Source organism: Periplaneta americana, chromosome 11 (assembly GCF_040183065.1).
Source record: "Periplaneta americana isolate PAMFEO1 chromosome 11, P.americana_PAMFEO1_priV1, whole genome shotgun sequence".
Lineage (NCBI taxonomy): Eukaryota > Metazoa > Arthropoda > Insecta > Blattodea > Blattidae > Periplaneta > Periplaneta americana.
In genome coordinates this window covers 29,688,473-29,712,867 of record NC_091127.1, presented here as the reverse complement: position 1 = coordinate 29,712,867, position 24,395 = coordinate 29,688,473, and the positions used below count along the sequence as shown (strand labels likewise).

Genomic DNA, 24,395 nt, shown 5'->3' with positions numbered 1-24,395 from the left:
GCAATTTAGAATTGATGTGATACAGGTATATCAAAAGTCCGGTAACACTTTCAATATTTTATTACACAAAAACTACTAATGATAGCACTTTCAAACACACGTCAGTTTAAAGTCAAACTCTCGAAGTTCTGTTTAGGCCTACACCTTACAGAGATTCAACGTGTGAACCACGAGTGACTCGGCAGATGTCCAAACGATAATCAAACTCTTCCTATACCCTTTTCAACATATCCTCTATGACCGTGGCGGCAGCTTCTCGAATTCTGGTTTTAATTCCTCTAAATCACGTGGAAAAGGCGGTACAAACACACGGTCCTTTAGTTAACCCCATAGAAAAAAGTCACATGCAGTCATATCGGGTGACCTTGGTGGCCATGTCATGAAACATCTGTCCCTTACCCCAGCACGTCCTATCCAACGATCAGACATCTCCGTATTCAGGTAAGCACGAACTGCATTGTGGAAATGTGGCGGAGCCCCATCTTGCTGAAAGATGAAATCGTCATCGAGATCTTGTCTAAGTTGAGGCACCAACCACTGCTGCAACATGTCCAGTCACAGTGGCCTCAATGAAGAAGAAAGGTCCGTACAGTTTTCGTTGTGACAACGCGCAGAAAACATTCACCTTTGCTGAATCACGCTCATGTTCAATGAGCCTGTGAGGTTTCTGTGTACCCCAAACACGACAGTTGTGCTTGTTAATTTCCCCACTCGTATGGAATGTCGCTTCGTCGCTGAAAATTAAGCGGCTGAATAACTCTGAGAGTTTTACTTTAAACTGACGTGTGTTTGAAAGTGCTATCATTAGTATTTTTTTGTGTAATAAAATATTGAAAGTGTTACCGGACGTTTGATATGCACAGCATTATAAAGTCGCCCAATCGAAACACTTTATTTTTATATTGTATTCTTTTCTATTGGTTATTTTACGACGCTTTATCAACTGCTATGGTTATCTAGCGTTTGAATGAGATAAGGTGACAATGCAAGCAAAATGAGTTCAGGGTTCAGTGCCGAAAGTTACCCAGCATTTGCTCTTAATAGCTTGAGAGAAAAGCCAGGAAAAAATCTCAACCAGGTAACTTATCCCAACCAGGATTTGAACTTCTGTGTGACTGTATTTTATATTTACTTATCCACTTTATTAATATTTTATTTTCTCGTGTTTACAGCTTGGAGAGTGCAGGCAGTGGCGGCCGGTGAGGCATTCTGGTGGTGGTGCCAAAAATGAAAAAAGGTTTTACTGATAATCGCAGCTCACGTTTACATTATGTTAAATAAAACACATTAATTAAACCAGATATTTTACCAGGTGTATAGTTAATAATGCATCTAGTAACAGTTACAATAACATTTCCGAAACTAATAACGAAGTTTACAAATACAGATAATCAAAACTTTCACAGTATTGTTAGTCAAATACAAATGAATTTTATAACTAATAAAATTACTGGCAAAAACAAACTAGATAAACAGTAATATAGATAATAAACGAACACGTTTGCATTTTATTTAACAGACCGATAAATCCAAGGCAGCGGCCTGAATAACGCATGTTCATGTCCTGCATAGATCTCATGTATCGTTAACAAAAGCATCAATATTATAGCAACAGTGTAGCGATATTTAGTTGCCGCAAAATAAAACAAATATTACACAACATTAACAAACAGTGTTACATAATATGAAAAAAATATTTATCTTTCTAAAAAGAACTATGATTATCTCTGCATTCAATATAGTTAAACGGATAATACTTCACACATTCAAATCCAAGTTATGTGCATTAGTTTTGAATTGGCAACATTACATTAACATTTGGATCGGAACTTTAACTCGTGTTTCGTGCACGTCTGCGGTTGATGGTTCCCTTCCTAACGTCTCCAACAACCCTGCCATCTAGCGAAATTTCTGCATTACTGTGCTCTAGCGGGCGGAATATTAACTACTGAGTCAAACTGAATTCGGCCCAAAGTCTGCCATAAGAAACGTATATAAACTAGAATCAGCAGCCTTTTGTACAGTGTTATATGGACGTAGGCAGTGCCACACAGATGTGGCTCCAAAGTTCGGAAAAACGCTGCAAGAGTGCGTCCCGATCTGTGCGCGCGCTCGTTAAGATGAAATACAAATAAAAGTGTAGAATTAAACTATTACAACAGCTTTTTAGGATATTATTTTCTGTTTATTTCATTGGCGTGCCATGGCACACTGGCACTACCCCAAAAGCCGCCCCTGGCCGTGCAGGTATAAGAGGTAACAGACTACCATCTCTGTCGCTGACTGCCTCGGGGAAAGTAGAAGGGGAAAGAAATGCCTTCGCATCCTCTCAACTTGTACGAAATGTCGTTTACGTAGTGGTTACTAATGTCTTGCATTACAGGCGCTATGTTCGGTTCAAGTTGGTCGAGTATGGCGAAGTTCGATATTCGCCGATGTTCGCTCTGCAGGAGAAGGCCTATCATGTTTGTTCTGTCTTGTTATGAAAATATTCGCTGTCCTCCACTGCCACATCTTCATGTTTTAACCACTTAAGTATTTTAACACATATCTTACGATTAGTTTTTCATATGAAATAAAACGAATTTTATAATATCTGTATTGCCTTTTTCATGTTCGAACATTGCACGACACTAGTGGTTACTATGCGAGCCGTTGAATACAGCCGAGAGCGATGGACTTTAAACAGCGAACAATTCTTAGTATGACCACAGTCTAGTATATACAGTCACGAAGCTCAATATGTAATAAATATGCATCCATAGATAGTTGCTAACCACTAGGATCGCTACTATCGCCTCATTGCAGACAAAGCGAAATAGTACCTGCACAGTCTATTGTTCCTAGCAACCTCATCAACTCAAGCTTCGTGACTGTATATACTAAACGACATTTCATACAAGCTGAGAGGATGCAAAGGCATTTCTTTCCCCTTGTACTTGCCCTGAGTCCGTCAGTAACAGACCGGTAGCTGTTACCTCTTATACCTGCACCCCCCCAAGTTATACACACAAGAAAATAAAATATTAAATAAAGTACATAAGTGGATATAAAATACAGTGACAAAGAAGTTTGACAATTACGTTTCAGTATATTTTAGTGTCGTTCTTACAATATTTTCAACTAATAATTAATCAAATTAAGGGATGTCAGTTTGTATTATGAAATCAGGGGGGAGCGACAGAGTGCAGATTGCCCCATTATGTATGCTTAGAGTAGCAACTAGCGGTGAAGAAAACATTTATCTTCTGCTGTCAGTAGTTTTTTAATGTGTCAGTTGACATAAACAACAATGAAATGTAATATAAACGCTTAGTATAGATTTTCGAAATATAGATTACCGGTAAACATTTTCAATAATAAGAATTTTCACTATTTTCAAAATCTATTAGTCGAACGTTAGTAAGATAGACAGTAGCACCTTCCCCTTCACGGATGGTAAAGAGTGTGAGTAGAGGGGAAAGCCTATCAACCAAACTGAAATGAGGATTAGTATATACAGTCACGAAGCTCAATATGTAATAAATATGCATCCATAAATAGTTGCTAACCACTAGGATCGCTACTATCGCCTCATTACAGACAATGCGAAATAGTACCTGCACAGTCTATTGTTCCTAGCAACCTCAGCAACTCAAGCTTCGTGACTGTATATATTACACTGTGGTATGACTCTCTCTGGGGAGGGAGGTAAAGTTTTGTTTATCATGTCGTAGATTTACGGCAGGTAAATAAAATTCTTTCCTTCATAGAGATAAAATCTGTCGGATATTTCTCGCCCAAGCAGAATTTCAGCACTAAATAAACTCTGCATTTGAAAGCGTTTACGTACTAACACTATAGGGCTGACGACCACTTGTTTGTTGTCTGCCACTCACCAGGAAACCCGAGGTGTTGTCCAGTAGGCAGCGAAAACGAACGGTGAAGCTGCGCTCCAGTAGATGGCAGTTGTCGGGCTGCAGCACGTCCTGGAGCACGATGTTGGCGGACTCTGGCGGCAGGAACGAGTTCCACATGAGCTGCCTTTGCAGTTCTTCCCGGTCCTCGGAATGCACTAGTTCGTACACCGACTGGTGGACGATGTCCGACTGTGGAACACAAAGCAAGTGATAATAATAATAATAATAATAATAATAATAATAATAATAATAATAATAAAATAATAATAATAGTAATAATAATATAGAATGGAATTTATTTCAGCTATCCTTTTCATTATTTCAGATTCACAGATTTAGTTTTATTTCCGTTAATATAATCAATCAATCAATCAATCAATCAATCAATCAATCAATGTGGCTCATCAATCCTCAGAAGGCTTTTGGCCTCAATCACAATTTTCCCTCACGCTTCTTTATCTTAATTTTTAACTTCCTTCAATGTTTAGTTCGTCTTTTATGTTATCGTTTGGGATCTTGCCTACAATCTTTCACAGCTCTTAGGAAACTCATCTCGACTGCCTCAGTTCTTTACAAGTCTCTTCCAAAAAGCAAAGTTAGTAAAGGCATACCATTATAAAATCTCAGTTGGGTTTATTTTCTTATTAGGTTTTTTACATTTCTACTTTTAGTCTCACATATATTTTGATATTTTCTTAATTTAATTTCTGTATCCATCCCTTTATCATATGATATTAGTGTACCAAAGCCATTTCGCGACTGTCGATTGTCTGTCTGGAGTGGTATATTGTTGATACATTGGATTGCTGCCATATATTGGCGATACGCTACTGAAAATAGTTGAATTTTGGCAAATTCTATCATTTGTTTATTTTCGCTCTAAAAAATGTACGGTTTCATGAGGAGTATTTCGTGAAAATTTTATGGCATAATATCAGTATATTAAATCTACAAATGAATTTGGTAGAAGTTGTGTTAATTCACGAGGTATGTGTAAACAAAATTTTGAATTTAATTATCCCAAAAATAAATTTTCTACGTTTTCAACGACAAGAATTCATGTTATTTCTCAGTGGTTAAAGCTAGAGTGATGAAACTTGGCATATTTATTGATAAATATCTCTGTTGTGAAATGGAGCATTTGATTGGCTATATTCAGCATAGTTTTATTACTAAAGAATTATACGTAAACAGTATTATTTTTATTAATGTTTGGATATTAAAGACATATTTTTTTTTTACAACTGAACAAATTAGAGTAGGGCATTACTAATGCTCCATTGCATAACATGCAGTGTTACCTTTAAGAAAAAAATATATTTAAAAATTATAGTAATATATTTATTGTTAGAAATAATATTTTCACCAAGATAATTAAAAAAAAAGAGAAGTTAATTTTTTTACAGTGTTTATGAGAAAACATTAAAATTTACAATTTTTTTTATTATAATTGATATGCATATTCAGTAGAAATTTCAGTAGCACATCGATTTAAACGTTAAAACATGAAAGGGTGGGAGTGGAAGACAGCGAATATTTTTATAATAAGGCCGAACAAACATGAGAGCACGCTTCTGCATAGCGAACATCGGCGAATATTGAACTTCAGTATAAGCTACTAGACAAACTTGAACCGAACATAGGCGCTTAGTAATGCATGACGCTATACCCACAAAAACATAATCGACACTAAAATATTAACCATTTTTGCGAGTAAACCATCAATAATTAATAAGTTATTATGGTTGTGAACAAAAGATCATAACAAAATAAAACCTCTAATGTTTTTGGAAATAAGATTTTTCAATAAGGAAATTAAAAAAAAAGAGAAAACAAAATAAGTTTATTTTTTTAGAGTGTTTAAGAAAAAACATTAAAATTTACAATGTGTGATTATAATTTGATATGCATATTGAGTGAAAATTTCAGTAGCACATCAATTTAAGCGTTAAAACATGAAAGGATGGAAGTGGAGGACAGCGAATATTTTTATACCAAGGCCGAAAAAACATGACAGAACGCTTTTGCATAGCGAACATCGGCGAATATTGAACTTCAGTATAAGCTACTAGACAAACTTGAACCGAACATAGGCGCTTAATAATGCAGGACGCTATACCCACAAATTTACCATAGACACTAAAATATTAATAATTTTTGCGTGTAAAACATCAATAATTAATAAGATATTATGGTTGTGAACAAAAGATCATAAAAAAGACTATTATTACGTAAAAAAAGGTTAGGTTACTTTGACAGTAAGAAAATAACTTTTGCTATGTACGAGCCCACAGACATGAAAAGTTACTATAGATGCGCACAAAAAATATCATCGAAAACAAAAGAAGTGAATATCGAGACCATTTTGATGCAGAGCACAGCCATTAAAAGAAACAATGCAGGCTGCCTAATGAGCGAGGGGCAGTGTGTGTCACTGTGTAACGAGAGTGACATGACGCGCTGATGTGCACGACACCGCATAATAACGGTGTTTGGCCGTGGCGAAGAATACCGCGCAAGACATACCTGCCTGCTGTATTTGCGGATCGAATTCTCCATTTACCCCAGCCACTAATCTTGATACCGAAGAGTGGGAAGTTGTTGTTGACATCATAATAAGCATCACGCGATCACGGGTACACTCGTCGGAAGCGGAAAATTGTCTCACGTGCATGAACGCACAAAATAACCCCATTCCTTATTTAACGTCCTCCTTGAAGTACTTACAGACAACTCGGAGACGATGAGCTGCTGAAATGGTGATAATGGGGGGGGCGGTGGAATAAGAATGACTGGACACCTACTCCCCAGACCCTTTGCTATCCACGAACCTTAGAGAACCTGTCCGGGATCAAACACAGGTCGGCTTAACGAGGAACCGCGTTTTTAATAAGCTAGGGTCAAGTGGGGCTAATGTGATACAGTAAAGAAGTCGGGCTAATTTGATACAGACTTCAAAATGTATCAAAGGCTCAGTTTGAAAATGTTTAAAATTGCGATTATGGAAGTATATTTTATGATCTTTCAGGAACAATATTGAACAAAGTTTAAAAAACATGATTATGAAAAGGCAGTTGTATTTCTTGAAAACACTTTAATGTGATATTCCCTTACTTTTGTTATTGCTATTGAATGAATAAAGATAAAATCATTTTTAAATTATCCTTTTACTTAGAGTAGTGTCAACTTCATTTTTCTCTGAAGAAAAGCTGTGAATGTTAAGCAGTCGTGTTAGTGTGTGAATGAGAAGGACTATTATGATACATATTTTAGAGCAGGCCTGCACAAGGTTTGCGCTCTCCGAGCCGGCTCACAGCTCACGAGCGGAATGCAGATATTAGCTGCGCTCTGTATAAGGGTGGACTGGATGAAGGGAAGATCTCGTACAAAATATACAAAAAACGAAGTACTATTACGAGTGTTTATGAAATGAATTCCCGTTCAGTGTTTGCAAAACTATCTTGGACTATTATTAATTAATAAAGAAATATTTATTTTACAGAAATAATAGAAATTCTATAGTTACTTAAATGTACAATATCATTTTGTTATATTTTTATTTATCAGTACATCAAAACGAAGTTTTATCCTGTTGGCAACTGAAAGGAATAGTAGCCTACTGATTGTAGTGAAACATCTGTTACAGATGTTCGATGTCTGCCTTTATTAAAGTTGAATATAGAAAACAATTGCTCACAAATATAAATGTTGAGCCAAACATAGCAATCATTTTCACAGCCAGCCTGTTTAGTCGTGGCTATTATTGCTGAGGTTTAGTCTTGTAAAACTCAACCAGGCTAGTAGGATTATTCAAACGATCTTTAGCCCTTAGGTCACATTGAAGATCAATAAGTTCGAGCTGTAAAGCGTTAAATGTTAAATGTTATGATTTAGGCCTATTTAATGACGCTCGCAACTGCCGAGGTTATATCAGCGTCGCCCGTGTGCCGGAATTTTGTCCCGCAGGAGTTCCTTTACATGCCAGTAAATCTACTGACATGACCCTGTCGCATTTAAGCACATTTAAATGCAATCGACCTGGCCCGGAATCGAACCCGCAACCTCGGGCATAGAGTAATTAAGAAAGTATCTCTGATAAGACAATGTATTTAAAATTCATAAAAAATAAATACCGACTGTATCTACCTCGGGTAATAATGCAGTTTCCAAGTCTTGAACCTTTTCACTGCGATCTTCAGCAACAAAACAACCGTAAGTACCTTTATGTCTGGACTCGTAATGATGCATTATGTTATGTTTCTTTTAACCTTTCAAAATATTGTGGCAGATAAGGCACTGAGTATTTAATCCAGCAGCTATGAAAAAAATAAGCATTTTCCCATGCAACACTGAAAAAATTTGCCTGATGATCATTTTCCCGTCTTTTAGATTCCTCCATACTGTACTGTAGCAGTAGGTAAGCAACGTGAAACAGTCACTGAGAATACACACTGCACTCCACTAGATAGCTGAGTGGTCGTTTCCCTCTCCTCTACCTACAGCAAGTCTTTGTCATTCTGACGTATCTTCCTCTCCGTTTCGGCGAGCGGTAAACATGGCTCTCCCGCCCCGAAAGAACGCGCGCGCTCGTTGAGCGCTGTTTGTGCAGGTATGTTTTAGAGCTATTATGATATGTTTACAATGAAAGAAATTGAGTAAGGTGATTAATTTTCTAACTTAAAGTAATTTTTTATATCTTGAGAGGTATTTAATAAATTCTCAGCTCTTTAGAGATGTTTGAATTGACATGTTGGAACCTACATTACAGTATTAAGTTAAAAAATTACACAGACTTATTTTTATTTATTTACCTAACAATTCCAAGTTAATAGTCATTCTTCTTACTCCTAAAATTTAACACAACTTTGGAAAATACAGTACATTCATCATTATTCAAAAAAGCATTTTAATTTACTTTAGCAATACAAACTGTATCATAATTTTCTCAACCAATTTCCTTACACACAAAAAAGTTATTTGGACATACAGCAATTTTCTATCATTGGCAGTAAGTGTCACAAATTTCAGTGAATTATATAAATCGAACCAGGCTAGTACGCACAATGGAAGTTGGCCAAAAAGAAAATTCACCCAACAAATTCGCCTAAGAATATTGATCCAGGAATATTCGCCCAAAGTGATTACACCCAACGATTTTTATTCTCACCCTCACTCACGGAAAATTTACCCATTTCAATAAAGTTTAGTTCATTTCATAGTAAATATATTTTTATCAATTCGTTTCCGTGGTAACATTTGTATTCCGAAATGTTTAAGTGTGTATGAATATTTTGAAGTTCTTTCTTAACAATTCAAAATTCGTGTTCGTGGTGATACTTTTATTACAAAATTATGAAGTTTAGATTAATATTTTAAAGGTATAAATTTTCAATGGATAACCGTGGAGAAATTATTCCGAATGAAAGAAATGGGTATATAATGATTCATAAAGGTTATACGTGCAATCTTCACTCCAAAAATGCGGCTAGACCGAATAAACCACTTACCAATAACAACACAGAAGCATAGCACAGCTGCTTCTAGAATATTGTTTGTAAAAAAACATCCCACTACGCCTATATACAAATTCATACATTATTTAAAGAAAGAGTAATCCGATGTTGACACAGTGATCCAGGAGTTGTATCTAGGACGAAGAGTAAAAGAACCACAAAAACGAAAATATAAAAGCTTAAATATAAGGCTTCAAAATATTTCACAAAGGTATGATGAATTCAAAGACGAAGTGGAGTAACGGTCAGCGCGTCTGGCCGCGAAACCAGGTGGCCCGGGTTCGAATCCTGTTCGGAGCAAGTTACCTGGTTGAGGTTTTTTCCGGGGTTTTCTCTCAACCCAATACGAGCAAATGCTGGGTAACTTTCGGTGCTGCACCCCGGACTCATTTCACCGGCATTATCACCTTCATTTCATTCAGACGCTAAATAACCTAGATGTTGATACAGCGTCGTAAAATAACCCAATAAAATAAAAAATAAATCCATCCAAAACTCGGTTTCTTTAATAAAATAGGCCTAAAGTTTTTCAGGAGATATGTAAACCATTCAAAACTTCGTTCCATCTAAATTATTGCATTATCAACTAAAAAAATTAATATATGTGAATTTTCTTTCTTCTAATTTTCTCTAAGACGTGAGAGACGATTCATCTGGATTCAGTATTACGGTTGGGAAAACACCTTCTAATGAAGATGCTGAATAGTTATTCTGTGCTTTTCTTAGTAGAGGCAATTTTGACATTGCAATTTTGTTAATCTTGTAACTTGTTAATAGTTTATACATCCATTTTTATGAAGGAAATATGTTAGATTTCGAGGGAATTATTTTTTTTCAAACATTTTATAAGATCTTACGAACTTCTAAGTCCGGTGTACCATTCACAGGGACATTCAGTAATAAACAGGACGATACTTTACGTTCAGTATTCAAAATAAGTAGGTTGCAAAATGAAAAAAAAAAAATAGTATCCCATATTTTGTAACACTTCCTTTATATATTTTTCAAACTGTACTTTATATTAATATTTTTATAATATTGATTATACAATTTTGTGTTTCAAAGCAATCCTAAATTAAGGGTACCTTACCTTCATAGGTTTCTACTAGAGAAAGTGAAAAATAATTTTAAAAAGTGCAGATTTGAAAGGAAAGGAGAAAAAGGAGGTGAGGGAGTATTCAGTAAGGGGAAGGGGACAAAGAATGAAATGTATAATGAGAATGGGTAAGGAATGAAAAAGGAAGAATAAATACGTAGATGAGAAAGACAATAAGAAGAATGGAAGAGGCGAAGAAAAGAATACAAAGAAATACATAAAATTACAGAAGAGGTGAATAAAATAGGAAAGAGTTAGAAATAATATTACTAAGGGGGAAAAAGAAGGACAAAAATCTGAAGACAGGGAAAAGAAGAAATGAAATTGGAAGAAAGAGAAAGAAAAAAAGCAAAATCTGAGGTAGAAATAAGAAGAGAAGAGAAAGCGGAGTATGTAATTAATATGAGGATTAAAAGAGGAAGAAGAAAAGGGAAAAATCTGCGAAGCATAAAGGATAATAAAATAAAAATGGCAAAGGTAAGAAGAGAAGTGAGAATGAAGATTAGGGGAGACTGTTGTACTTTTAAACACTTTTCACATTTTATTTTTTTTTAATTTTGGGAAATGATAATTTTTAAATTAAAAAATACTTTAAATAATCATTGAAGATTCCTTTACAACTTCGTGTATATATTTTACTGTTCTACACATCTATTAAGGATGGAAAAAATAAAATGTAATATGTTCAAAGGTACAACAGGTTCATGTACCTTAGAACATACCCTCTTGTTAAGTTGGAACACATGTAATATAGGTGGGAATATAGTTGTAAGAACTGACAATCTTATTTAAAATGTTTTTTTTCGGTCGTAAATTTATTATTATTTATTATTTATTATTATTTTGCTAATAATTGTAACACAAAATATACAGAGAACTTTAGCTCGCCCCTGAAAGAATAGAATTCGTGCTCAGGGGCGGATTCCTGAATTGAAATTAATAAAAAAATTCCTGAATTGAAATTAATAAAAAATTAAAAATTTGCAATCATAAACCAGTGCAGGCTGCTCTGATTGAGATTTTATTTCCTGGAGGAGCAATAACTGCTTCAACAGCTTTCTTCAAGGCATCCGAATCAATTGGGGGCCTCTTAACTCCAGATTTAGTTCGTGGCATGATCTTAAAATAAAATAAAAACAATAACCAATAGTATTATGTACCTTGAAACATGTTCCGTGGTACAAGATGTTCTTTGTTCAAAGGTACAAGAGGGTGCACGTTTAAACAAATATGGCTACCAAAACTAGAGATTCGAATAAATCATGAAAATTAAAGATGATACGGAACACATTGTACTTAATGGATGGTAACAAATACAATCTGGTTTTATGTTAGATAACATATATAAATGAACGAAATATTTGCTTTTGGTACTAAAAAAGATTCTTTCGTTCACAGAACTCACTCTTTGCATTAAATCAAACCAAAACTACGACCAGAGCTACTTAGCGGCTTTCCCTACAGTCTACTTCAGTTTGAGTCCTCTAGGTAGTAGCAAAAAATAAAAAACAAAAAATGTTCAAAGGTACACTATGCTAAAGGTGCAACAGTCTCCCCTAATAAAAGACGGTAAGGAGGAAGAAACTATAAAGATGGAGGAATAAAGGGAAGAAACAACAAAAAAATTGTGAGGATTTAATGGGAATGAAAAAGAAGGAAGGATGCGAAAGAAGATTGTGAAAGAATGGCAAAGAGAAGAAGTGTGAAAGCGATAAACGATAGGCGAGTTAAAGAAGGAGGAAGTATAAACAAATTAAGGAGAAAGAGGAAGAGAAATATAAAGAAAGAGAAGAAATGAAGGAATGAAAGAAAAAAGAAAGGAGGACAAGCATTGAAGTGCTTACACAGAGTTTAATTTGATACGACACCTTGATAGGATAAAGGAGGGCATAGGTCATTTAGGTTCTATTGAATATATTAAAAGGTTTTTCCGGGATTTGAAGTGAGATGGGAGGATAGCAAGGCAAGGCGTCGCACCGCCCACCCTCCTCGCGGGTGACAGGTAATGTCTGTATTAGTACGCGAGAATAAGGAGCACGAAATAAATTGTAACTCGTCTTGCAGATAAGTGATCTTCTTGGTTCAGTGGTTTTGCAGCCCTGCTTTCACTTCAGTGGCCACAATTTATAACGCAAGTTAAGTCCATAATGGTTCTTAAGTCGTGTGTTTTAGATCTCTTTCACAGGCTGGCTAAAAATGTAGTCCAATACAGCCTGTCATCGCGTTTGTTCACCACAAACCCTGGACTCTTTAGCTAGGAAAAATGATTCAGTGTCATTTATTTATTTAATATTAATATTTATTTATTTAACTAGCTAGCTATAGTCCCCTCGCTCTAATTTCCGGCAGCCAATCACGTTGCAGGTCGGCTACATATAAACGTGTGCGTCTTGTGATTCGCTGATGAAGACGTTATGCATTTTCTAAAGGCTAGTTCACAATAGACCGGGAACGGAAACGACAACGAGAATGAGAACGGAAATATTGTTAAAATAAATGTATTTAAAGGCTAGTTCACAATAGTTAATTGTAAATGCTCACATTTAAATATATTTATTTTAAAGGCTAGTTCACAATAAACCGGGAACGGAAACGACAACGAGAACGGAAATGTTAAAATAAATGTATTTAAATGTGAGCATTCACAATAGTTAATTGTGAACGTTCATATTTAAATACATGTATTTTAACAATATTTCCGTTCTCGTTATCATTGTCCTTTCCGTTCCCGGTTTATTGTGAACCAGCCTTAAGGCTGGATAAATACGTAATATAATCGACCGCCATCTTGGCTCTTTCGTTGGCGTTCGCAGAAAGCACACGAGGACATTATTTGCCGCTCAATTATTTGCTGAATTACAGTGCGCTTGATTTATTGTCATAAGAGCTACGACATGATAATGTTTAACGGTGTGGCAAATAGATTCCTCATCTGGTAGCTAGGCAACGAAAGAACAAAAATGGCAAACGATACTACCTACTTAGAGTTTATAGAGCCTTCATTTCCTAAGACGTAAGCAAAGAGGAGGAGTCACGCCGGGAATAACAGCGTCGCGACTATAGCTAGTGAGTACAAATTAAATTTATAAAACAAAAATGTTTCCAGCCACTACGGTAAGACCCAGGCTCGTGTACGGTATGGTCTTAACCAATAATGTAATATACAATTTACAAGGATAGTTTAAAACATACGGTAAGTAACTTAATCCTCCAAACCAATAAATTACACACAAGAGAAAAAGAAAAAAAAAAAGAAGAGAGAAAAAAAAGAGAGAAAAAACATTTAATATAAACTGACAATCAGTCAGAAGCCAGTGATATTCAATAAAAACATGAATATAGTCGACAGAAATAAAAGGTAAAAAAATACACACATTTGTTAATATTATATACCATGAAAAATTTTATAAATTTCTTTTTTAAAAGCTTCAATTTTAAAATATTTCAAATTTGGAAAATGGTTTGTAATTTTATTATAACGTCTTGGGCCGAAACTAGCACCATGTTTAAGAGCTGCTCAATTAATGGGAAAGCAGGCTTTTGTCTTCGAGTACGATATTCATGTCGATTAGATTTATGTTTTATTTGATTTCTGTGGTAATAAGTTAGTTAGCTATACTTATAAATTTCTTCAATAGTTAATATAATTGTGGGCCTTTCATGTTACTGTCTAATTACATCTCTCTCAATAATCAGGTCGAGTAACTGGTCAGATATGAAGACTAAAAATTGTCTATGCTCATTGATAGTCTCGTTGTCACTTTCTCAGAAATAAATTACAATATAAAACAAATAATAAATGTAATCATGTAAACTACAGTATAATGTTGTAATATACCCTAAAAGTAACTGCTAATTACAAATATACAGGGATTTCATTTCAAACCTTCCCAGTCTAAATAACTAATTCTTTAATTTGAATTCAATTTAAACAAAAAACACGTCGATTGAAGAGTTCAAAGCCACAGTGGGCCAAGCGCCATTTATTAAAAACAGAGAAAGCAAGGGTTAAAGTCAAGTGAATACCATAGTTTAATGAGGATTAACATATCATTGGGTTTTAATGTGCATACTTTACCTATATACTTGCTATATGTTTCCATTGAATTATGGTAATAACTTCATTTTAACCCTTGTTTTCTACGGTTTTAGTAAATGGCGCTTGGCCCACTATGGTTCCGAACCCTTCAATTTAGATATTGAGAAGAGAGTCTGAAACCAGGTTTAATTGCATTTTAGATTTCACCCCTCTCCCCAGCCACCTCCATTTTGAAATTTCAAATGGCAACCCTTTATACTTAAATATGATAGAGCCATTGTTGTCTGCAGCACAAGATTAAAACTATTTGCCAAATTTGAACATCCTAACCAAAATAATTTGCGTAAAAAAGTTGTACGTTACTTTCCGATTCTCCCTCATACATTGCTACAAACGTAGATTATTTCTCTTTAATAATATATGTAGTTAATTTTTCTAACATTGAAGAATAACAATGTATATTCAAGAAAAGAACTTACCGCCAATATTTTCACTATCCTCGAAAACGCAATAATGATAAACGTTTCAACAGTTCAGCTTCTATATTCGCGACGCTGTTATTCCCGGCGTGACTCCTCTTTACTTACGTCTTAGGAAGTCAAGGCTCTATAAACTCTAGGTAGGTAGTATCGTTCGCCATTTTTTTTCTTTCGTTGCCGAGCTATTAGACGAGGAATCAATTTGCCGCACCGTTAAACATTATCATGTCGTAGATCCTATGATAATAAATCAAACGCACTGTAATTCAGCAAATAATTGAGCGGCAAATAACGTCCTCGTGTGCTTTCTGCGAACGCCAATGTAAGAGCCAAAATGGCGGGCGATTATATTAAGTATTTATCGAGCCTTAGGAAATGCATAACGTCATCATCAGCGAATCACAAGACGCACACATTTAAATGTAGCCGACCTGCAACGTGATTGGCTGCCGGAAATAAGGGCGACGGGACTATAACTGCAAACTAACACCACAGTCTAGTATATACAGTCATGAAGCTCAATATGTATGAAATATGCAGCCATAGATAGTTGCTAACCACTAGGATCGTTACTATCGCCCCATTACAGACAATGCGAAGTAGTATCGGCACAGTTTATTGTTCCTAGTACCCTCAACAACTCAAGCTTCATGACTGTATATACTAGACTGTGCTAACACGTCATTCCCGCAAAATAGAGTATCAGTGCTAGAAATCTAGAATTCTTCCCCTAGAATGCAACACGTCTCAGGTCGTATATAACTTACTTACTTATGGCTTTTAAGGAACCCGGAGGTTCATTGCCTCCCTCACATAAGCTCGCCATAGGTCCCTATCCTGAGCAAGATTAACCCAGCCCCTACCATGATATCCCACTTCCCTCAAATCCATTTTAATATTATCCCCCATCTACGTCTCGGCCTCCCCAAAGATCTTATTCCCTCTGGGCTTCCAACTAACACACTATATGCATTTCTGGATTCGCTCATACGTGCTACACTTTTTTAGTAGGTTATTTTACGACGCTTTATCAACATCTCAGATTATTTAGCGTCTGAATGAGATGAAGGTGATAATACCGGTGAAATGAGTCCGGGGTCCAGCATTTGCTCATATTGGGTTGAGGGGAAACCCTTGGAAAAAACCTCAACCAGGTAACTTGCCCCGACCGGGAATCGAACCCGGGCCACCTGGTTTCGCGGCCAGACTCGCTGACCGTTACTCCACAGGTGTGGACGGCTACACTATTTGTACCCCTAGTTCATATTTGTAACACTTTCTGTATTATAAAAAATACCCTCGCAAGAAATGTAAGACAATAAATAAAAGTAAAATTGTATACAAATATACTGAAATTTCTGTACTGATGTACAGATCAGAAACCTGGCTATTAACGATTAGAAAATAAAACAGATTGAGACAGAAGGAAATATGACTTCTAAGACCTGTAGGAGGTTAAAATTTAACAGAATGAGTAAACTTCATAATAGAATATGTTAAGGAGAAGTAGTAGAAACATGTACAACGTATAGATACAACAAAATTACCTCATCAATGATTATTTTGCAAGCAGAATAATAGGACGCACGAGAAAGAGATGGATAGACGATATTAACAACAACTTCCATGTAACCAAATCGGCCTAAACTATGTTGATGGTGTTGTTCATGATGATGATGGTGACGTTACTATGGGACCGTTTATTTTTCACGCTCTCCTGCAGAAACATTTCGCTGTTGGTGGCAAACAAGCTCAAAACGAGGGAATTAATTTTATTACTATTATTTGGTCTTGTTAACGGCGATGAAGTTCTTAAGAGAATGTTGTCGTGTGGCAGAGGAAAGCTTTTGTCCTCCCGGAGAACAATGGAACGTTGCACAATAACAGAGATTCAGCACAATAAAAACTAATTAATAATATTATGAAAACAAAGTTTTGTCCAGCTGCAGAGTTCAGATTGTTCGTCTGACCAACTGCGTGACGCACATCCGACTCTGAATTCAAATGGATGAATCAGAAAACTTCCGGAATGTACATTAGGCCGTCACGCGACGCCACCACCCTCCGCACAACGTGATGGCGTCGAGGGGTGTGGGCGCATGCAGGCGCTGTGAAAACAAGCCCTCTTGCACAGGGAACGGGTTCGTACCCAAGGGAAACTTAAGTCCATAGTTTAATAGTTTAAATTACATGTCTAAAAATAAACGAAGCCGAAGTGACTCAGTCCGTCGGTTGAGCAACATAACACAAAGCGGAGAATATGATATGATATGATATGATATGATATGATATGATATGATATGATATGATATGATATGATATGATATGATATGGTTTATTCTCACACTAAAACATTTCTTCTTCCACGAGAACTTGAACCAGCGCGCATTCCGTAACGCGAGTCCTAGGCGGGATGCCTTAGACCGCGACGCCAGGGCGCGGGACAAAGTATGATTACTACTTCAAAATACTGAAGGCTGAACGGGCCAAAAGACTTAATTCTTGAAGATGAAGAGATATCATATTGGGTTCAGTTGATTCTGCAGAGCGACATATTGCATCAGAATGGATGAATAAAGGATAAATAAGTCAATAATAAATAAATAAATAAATAAATATACATAAACTGACAAATAAATAAACAATAAGTAGCCCAAGTACGTAAACAAGTAAATAAATAAATAAATAAATATACATAAACTAACAAATAAGTAAACAATAAGTAGCCCAAGTACGTAAACAAGTAAATAAATAAATAAATATACATAAACTAACAAATAAATAATCAATAAGTAGCCTAAGCACGTCAACAAGTAAATAAATAAATAAATATACATAAACTAACAAATAAATAATCAATAAGTAGCCTAAGCACGTCAACAAGTAAATAAATAAATAAATATACATAAACTAACAAATAAATAATCAATAAGTAGCCTAAGCACGTCAACAAGTAAATAAATAAATAAATATACATAAACTAACAAATAAATAAACAATAAGTAGCGCAAGGACATTAACAAGTAAATAAATAAATAAATAAATAAATGTACATAAACTAACAAATAAATAAACAATAACTAGCTCAAGTACGTAAACAAGTAAATAAATAAATAAATGTACATAAACTAACAAATAAATAAACAATAACTAGCTCAAGTACGTAAACAAGTAAATAAATAAATAAATGTACATAAACTAACAAATAAATAAACAATAACTAGCTCAAGTACGTAAACAAGTAAATAAATAAATAAATGTACATAAACTAACAAATAAATAAACAATAACTAGCTCAAGTACGTAAACAAGTAAATAAATAAATAAATGTACATAAACTAACAAATAAATAAACAATAACTAGCTCAAGTACGTAAACAAGTAAATAAATAAATAAATGTACTTCAACTAACAAATAAATAAACAATAACTAGCTCAAGTACGTAAACAAGTAAATAAATAAATATACATAAACTAACAAATAAATAAACAATAAGTAGCCCAAGAACGTAAACAAATAAATAAATAAATGTACCTAAACTAACAAATAAATAAACAATAATTAGCCTAAGTACGTAAACAAGTAAATAAATAAATAAATAAATAAATAAATAAATAGATGAGTGTATGTGAGTTTGATTTTAAGCCCTATTTTTATTTTAGTAGGTTATTTTACGACGCTTTATCAACATCTTGGGTTATTTAGCGTCTGAATGAGATGAAGGTGATAATGCCGGTGAAATGAGTCCGGGGTCTAGCACCGAAAGTTACCCAGCATTTGCTCATATTGGGTTGAGGAAAAACCCCGGAAAAAACCTCAACCAGGTAACTTGCCCCGACCGGGAATCGAACCCGGGCCACCTGGTTTCGCAGCCAGAAGCACTAACCGTTACTCCACAGGTGTGGACGATTTTTCCTATCATGTTGGATAAAGAGAAAGGAGAGATCATAGGAAATTTCTAGGTTGACACTAAGAACCTGTTAGTAAGACAAATCTCAAAGCACAGAACAGAAAGATGAAGTGTCTCTAAAACTCGGAAACCGAAAATTTCCCAGATTCAGCAGCCGTAATAGCGAGGAAGTAAGAAGACAATCGGACGCCAATCTGTGCGGTGTCTACTGTACACCGTGCGTTGTGCCGTCACAGGCCAATAGTTCCAGCTGCCCGTGCAGATGTCGACACTTCCGCCACAAAACGTCGTGAGAACTATCCAGCTATCTATCGTCTATTAAGCTATAGTTGGAGCAACCGTTCTTGACCGGTGAAACATATCAGCATCGAGTTAATATTTCCCAGAGCAGTGTAACATCAGACCAGTATTATTTAAGTGATGAACTGCAAGATATTAAGAAGAGCCAGCTGATAGGCCTACGCGTTTATTTATTTCAATGTCAAGTATTTAAACAACTTAATAGTACAAGCTTGGCACAGGCCTACATACTTGCAATGCAACCAGAAGTTGTGGGCCGTATTCATAGACATTTTTAGCGCGGGCTTCCGGTGGATGATCAGCGTTTTTCGTATTCATTAACCAGTGTTAGCGATAGGATATGATTTGAATTCTGTACAAGTAACCAGTGGATAGCCGGGGCTAGCTTAGTACGCTCGTAGTGCGTGCTGCGAAATGTCTATGAATAGCACCCTAAGTGTTTAAGATAGCTTACAGAGTTTTAGAATATATATAAAACAAAAGAAGCAGCCTAAAATAAATATTTAATTACACAATATGTGTCAGTAGCTACATATTGTTTAGTCAACTGTCCGAAGGCAGGTTTGAACCTCACATTTGACAACAATAAGTTATCACTCATGAGGCAACTAAACCAGGAGTTAATGGGGTTGGATGGCCAGTTCCTTTTTCCTTCAATTGCATACATCACTGACTAGTAACATATTACATTAATCAGATTTCAGATGTATACAAAACTATATTGTTCTTCTTCTGACACAAATGTAGCTAATCGGCGATGTATGCAATGGAAGGAGAAAGGAACTACCCCATTATCTCCGGACCTAACTGCCTCATAACTGGTGCCTTATTGGTATCACTTGTGAGGTTCAGACCTGTCTTCGGACAGTTGACTAAACAAAACAACAACTCTGACACATACCGTCAAGTGAGATGTAGGGCTACTGCCTGTTAATAGAAGTAAATTTGGCTAGCCTATATATATAAATAATACTTCAAGTAAGTTAAGAGTATGCAGACTTCAGAAAAAGAAGTGTAAATATTGTGACAAGTAAATGTCACACAGAGGTACGACTAGGAATCATAGACATCACAGATTGTCGATATATATAATATATATAGGGTGATTCATGAGGAGTTACCGCCACTTTCGGAGCATATTTTCGAAGACATTTTGAGCAAAAAATGTCATACAAACATAGGTCCTATTGTCAATATTTTCAGAGTTATACACTAATTTGAAGTTGTTAAAAAATACCTTTTTTCACTAGTTTTAAGTGTAAAAGAATATTACAATTAGAGAATTAACTGTTTATAAGTATCATGTCTTTAATTGGCCAGTATTCTGAAGCTAAAAATGTGTTGTTAATTCCATAGTCGCTTCGTGCAGAATTTTTTTTTCAATTTTTACCACAAAATTACATTTTTCTTACGAATTTATCGCAATAATTGTTACAAATACGTCATTCTTGTAAATTCTTTAAGACTGTACATTAGGATGAAAAACTGAACTGTAAAGAACAAAGTTGCTAAAACTTGTGTGTTCTGTAACAATTGTTGTGATAGTGTGTAAGAATAATGTAATTTTAGTTAAAAATTTGAGAAAAAATTCTGTACAAAGCAACTAAGCAATTAACAACACATTTTTAGCTTCAGAATACTAGTCAATTAAAGTAAGCATACTTCTGAATAGTTCATTATCTATTTGTAAAATCCTTTATCCTTAAAACTAAAGAAAAAAAGGCATTTTTAACAACTTCAAATTAGTGTAACTTTAAAAATATTGGGAACAGGACACATGTTTATATGACACTTTTTTCTCAGAATGTCTCCAGAAATGAGCTACGTAAGTGGCAGTAACTCCTCGTGAATCACCCTGTATATATTGGGAGGAATGAGAAACTTCTTCACATATCCTGCTTCAATGTTCTAAACTGAATCTGAAATACAAATGCCTTGGGAACTGCTTTTATTTATCCTGAGAATTTTAAGGAGATCAAACAAGCCAATTGAAGCAAGTTTCATTCTTGTCTCTGTACTGAATGTTTAATCCCTCTGAATGGGGGGCATGCTGCATCAAATTAAGAGGAATTGGTCGTTATCAGGGTAAAAAATTTCTTTTTCTCGCTTACATTACAGAGGGTTCTTTTCTTAAAGATATACATTCCGAGAATATTTGTATTTAATAGATGTGCTTATTCAAATCGTGGCGCCGTAATGAAAAATAGCATAAATTTAAATTTAAACACTGTTTTCAGAAGCCTACACATTTCAAGTTATTAGTAGGCCTACACTTGTAGAAAAAACTATTCGAGCTAGACTTACGAAATTTCCAGGCTATCTTACCAGATGTATAATCATTTATTGAAATATATTAAAATTATTCTGACCTGCATTTCAATATATTAGGGAAGAAATAAATTTGTAAATTATTAACGAATTCAAATGTGCCCTAAGACCATAATATATAAAGAAACCTTTTCATTACAGACCAGAGTTCTTTCTGCTACTTCTAAGTCTATGTGATTAATTTTTTTTTAATCTGAAAGGTAGAAAAAAAAAGAGAAAATTATACCTATTTTGTGCATGTACTGTAATTATTAATGAAAATTTACTTTGGATATTATATTTTTCCAAGAAGGAAAGCAATGTATCAGCACTTCTAGTAGGTCTACATATTTAAAGAGTAGAAAGGGGTTATAATAAGCAAACAAAATCACTTAGTTGTATTAGCGCCTAAGTTATGACAAAATAAAATGTAGTTATATATTTTCACAACTGCAGCATGACTCAATAACCAACTCTACTTAACCTCCTTAGTCCTGAGACATGTGTTGCTTTATTTTTAAAGTTCAGTATAATTCTACACTTCAAAAAAGTCACTGACATGAGGAAAAATTGCTGGAAAAAATTCTGCAGGTTAAAGTTAGGGCACAAAATGCAGGTATATTGTACTATATTTTGGGTCTCTGCACATACATCTTATATCAAAATCATGTATGAAGTATAGTATAGTATACTATACCCTCAGTAGTATAGTATATTATACTCTCAGAACTCAGAAGGATAATAGATCTAAGTGGCTTCGAACTGTATTAGGCTATTAGACTGTTTGGAAGAAAAATAATAGGAGAGCCTCTGAATATTTGATACTATATGCAGATGTTATTTGAGAGATTTTGATTCTCTTCCCGGAGACAAAATTAAAAAAAAAAATGCTAGTCATAAATGAGTACTGTACATTAAAAGACTAAGTTTATTTTAATTTATTGAGTTATTTTACGACGCTGTATCAACATCTAGGTTATTTAGCGTCTGAATGATATGAAGGTGATAATGCCGGTGAAATGAGTCCGGGGTCCAACACCGAAAGTTACCCAGCATTTGCTCGTATTGTTAAAAGACTAAGTGCAAATGACAAAAACTCTAGAAAACAGAGTTTTCTTGTGCAACTACTAATGTATTATCATACATTTTGCACGTCTATGTGAGAAGCTAGGTTCTAAATAAATTATAATGGGACTTATGCTCTTTTCGTAGTGGACTGAGCCAGGGATATAAACTCGTTTTCGGAAAAACTAATTTCAAAGATATTGTCACTTACAGCCTTTTTATGTTCAGTCTTCAATATTACTACAGACTAATAAAAAAGTTCATTTCGCGTAATGTGAAATTGTATAATAACCTGGAAGTCAATAGCCATGATCAGGAATGAACCATCCTTACATTCATATTTCTATTTTTGTCAAATGTTTTGAACTCTGAAATAAAGTCTGATTATGCACCATGAACATTACAGCTCAACTTGGTTTCAGCAAGACGGTGCAACAACATACATTACAGCCACCTCTATGACGGAAATGCGAAATTTGTTTGAGAATCACGTCATATCGAGAAGTGGAGACATTTCATGGCCTGCACGATCCCCCGATTTAAGTCAAAGCGATTTACTTTTATGGTGTTAATCTAAAAAGTAAGGCATACGCAAACAAACTGAACAAATGAAGAAAGCAATTCGTGAAAAAATTTCAAACATCACAATCGAAATGTTGCAAATTGTAATGAGAAACTTCAAAAAACGATTACAAGAATATATGCACGCTGATGGAGGACATTTTAGGGATGTCATTTTCAAGAAGTAATGATTAGATGCAAATGGCATACTATATTCTATATTTTAATATACTGGGTGTTCATTTCAAAGTGTGTCATGACGTCACTGTTGATGAGTCAGCGATTTGAAGCGAGTTTCAGCTTTGGTGTCAGAGAAGTTGCCTATTAATCGAGGCGTTCAATCTGAACTTGAGAACGTGTACGGTATAACTTGAACGTCGTAGCAACAGATGGCGGTCTGTACGGTCTGTGTGCTACCATAACTTCTTTCGAACTGTGTTTTGCGCGGCCAAGTTGTACACAGGGTATTTGTTATCATCGGTTGCGTACGGCAACATTCCACAAATCAAATGCTCCGTGTCCATGTTGACCGTCGAAGTTAATGTCAACAAATACTAAGTAATCGTCTTAACCCTCTCCCCATTTCTGACAGTAAGAAAAAACTCACCACAGTACATGTTTCGAGACAGTTCACATTCCTGCCACTACCGGCGTTACGCTACGCATCGGTAAGTACTCTTCAGAATGAACGCCGTACTTATTAGGCAACTTCTCTGGCAGATAAGTAATACACCTCTGCGGAATTTTAGGAAGCTTGAATTCTCTAAGCTCATCGACTACAGTCCATGAGGATTTACTTGTCTAGTCCCTTTTAGAAAGAGAAAGAATACTCACCATCTCTCTCTACCCTCATTTATGGTGACGGCGGTATGGTCGACACTCCTTCCAGCGACCAGGAGTTAGCAGCGGCGGCACTCTCTTCCTCTTCAAATTCTGACTCCTCTCCGCCAGAAAGTTCCTCGTCCGTGTCCGTGTCATCCAAATTTATTACGAAGCGATCGCTAATTTCGTCTACTAGTCCGTCCTTCTCCCAATAAAATTGATCGACTTTTTCCACGTGTTCACAGGCCTTTCTCCAATTATCTTCCGTCACTTTTGCAAGAGCGCTCTCAAACAACAATTTCACATCTTTACTTTTGAACGAAATATTACGCTTCGCAACGTCATTTTTAACCTGCCCCCATATTAATTCGATCGCGTTTAAATCACAATGGTATGGTGGCTG

General features: G+C 35.4%; 1 protein-coding gene across 3 annotated transcripts in view; it reads right to left on the bottom strand.

Moving 5' to 3' along the window:
- Nucleotides 1–24,395, bottom strand: part of ss (spineless) — an 897,601-nt gene that overhangs the window by 79,178 nt on the left and 794,028 nt on the right. For all 3 annotated transcript variants that reach the window (XM_069839220.1, XM_069839219.1, XM_069839218.1), the window contains exon 5: nt 3,879–4,088. In XM_069839220.1, the coding sequence (XP_069695321.1) occupies nt 3,879–4,088 (210 nt within the window). The remainder of the gene's footprint in view (nt 1–3,878; nt 4,089–24,395) is intronic.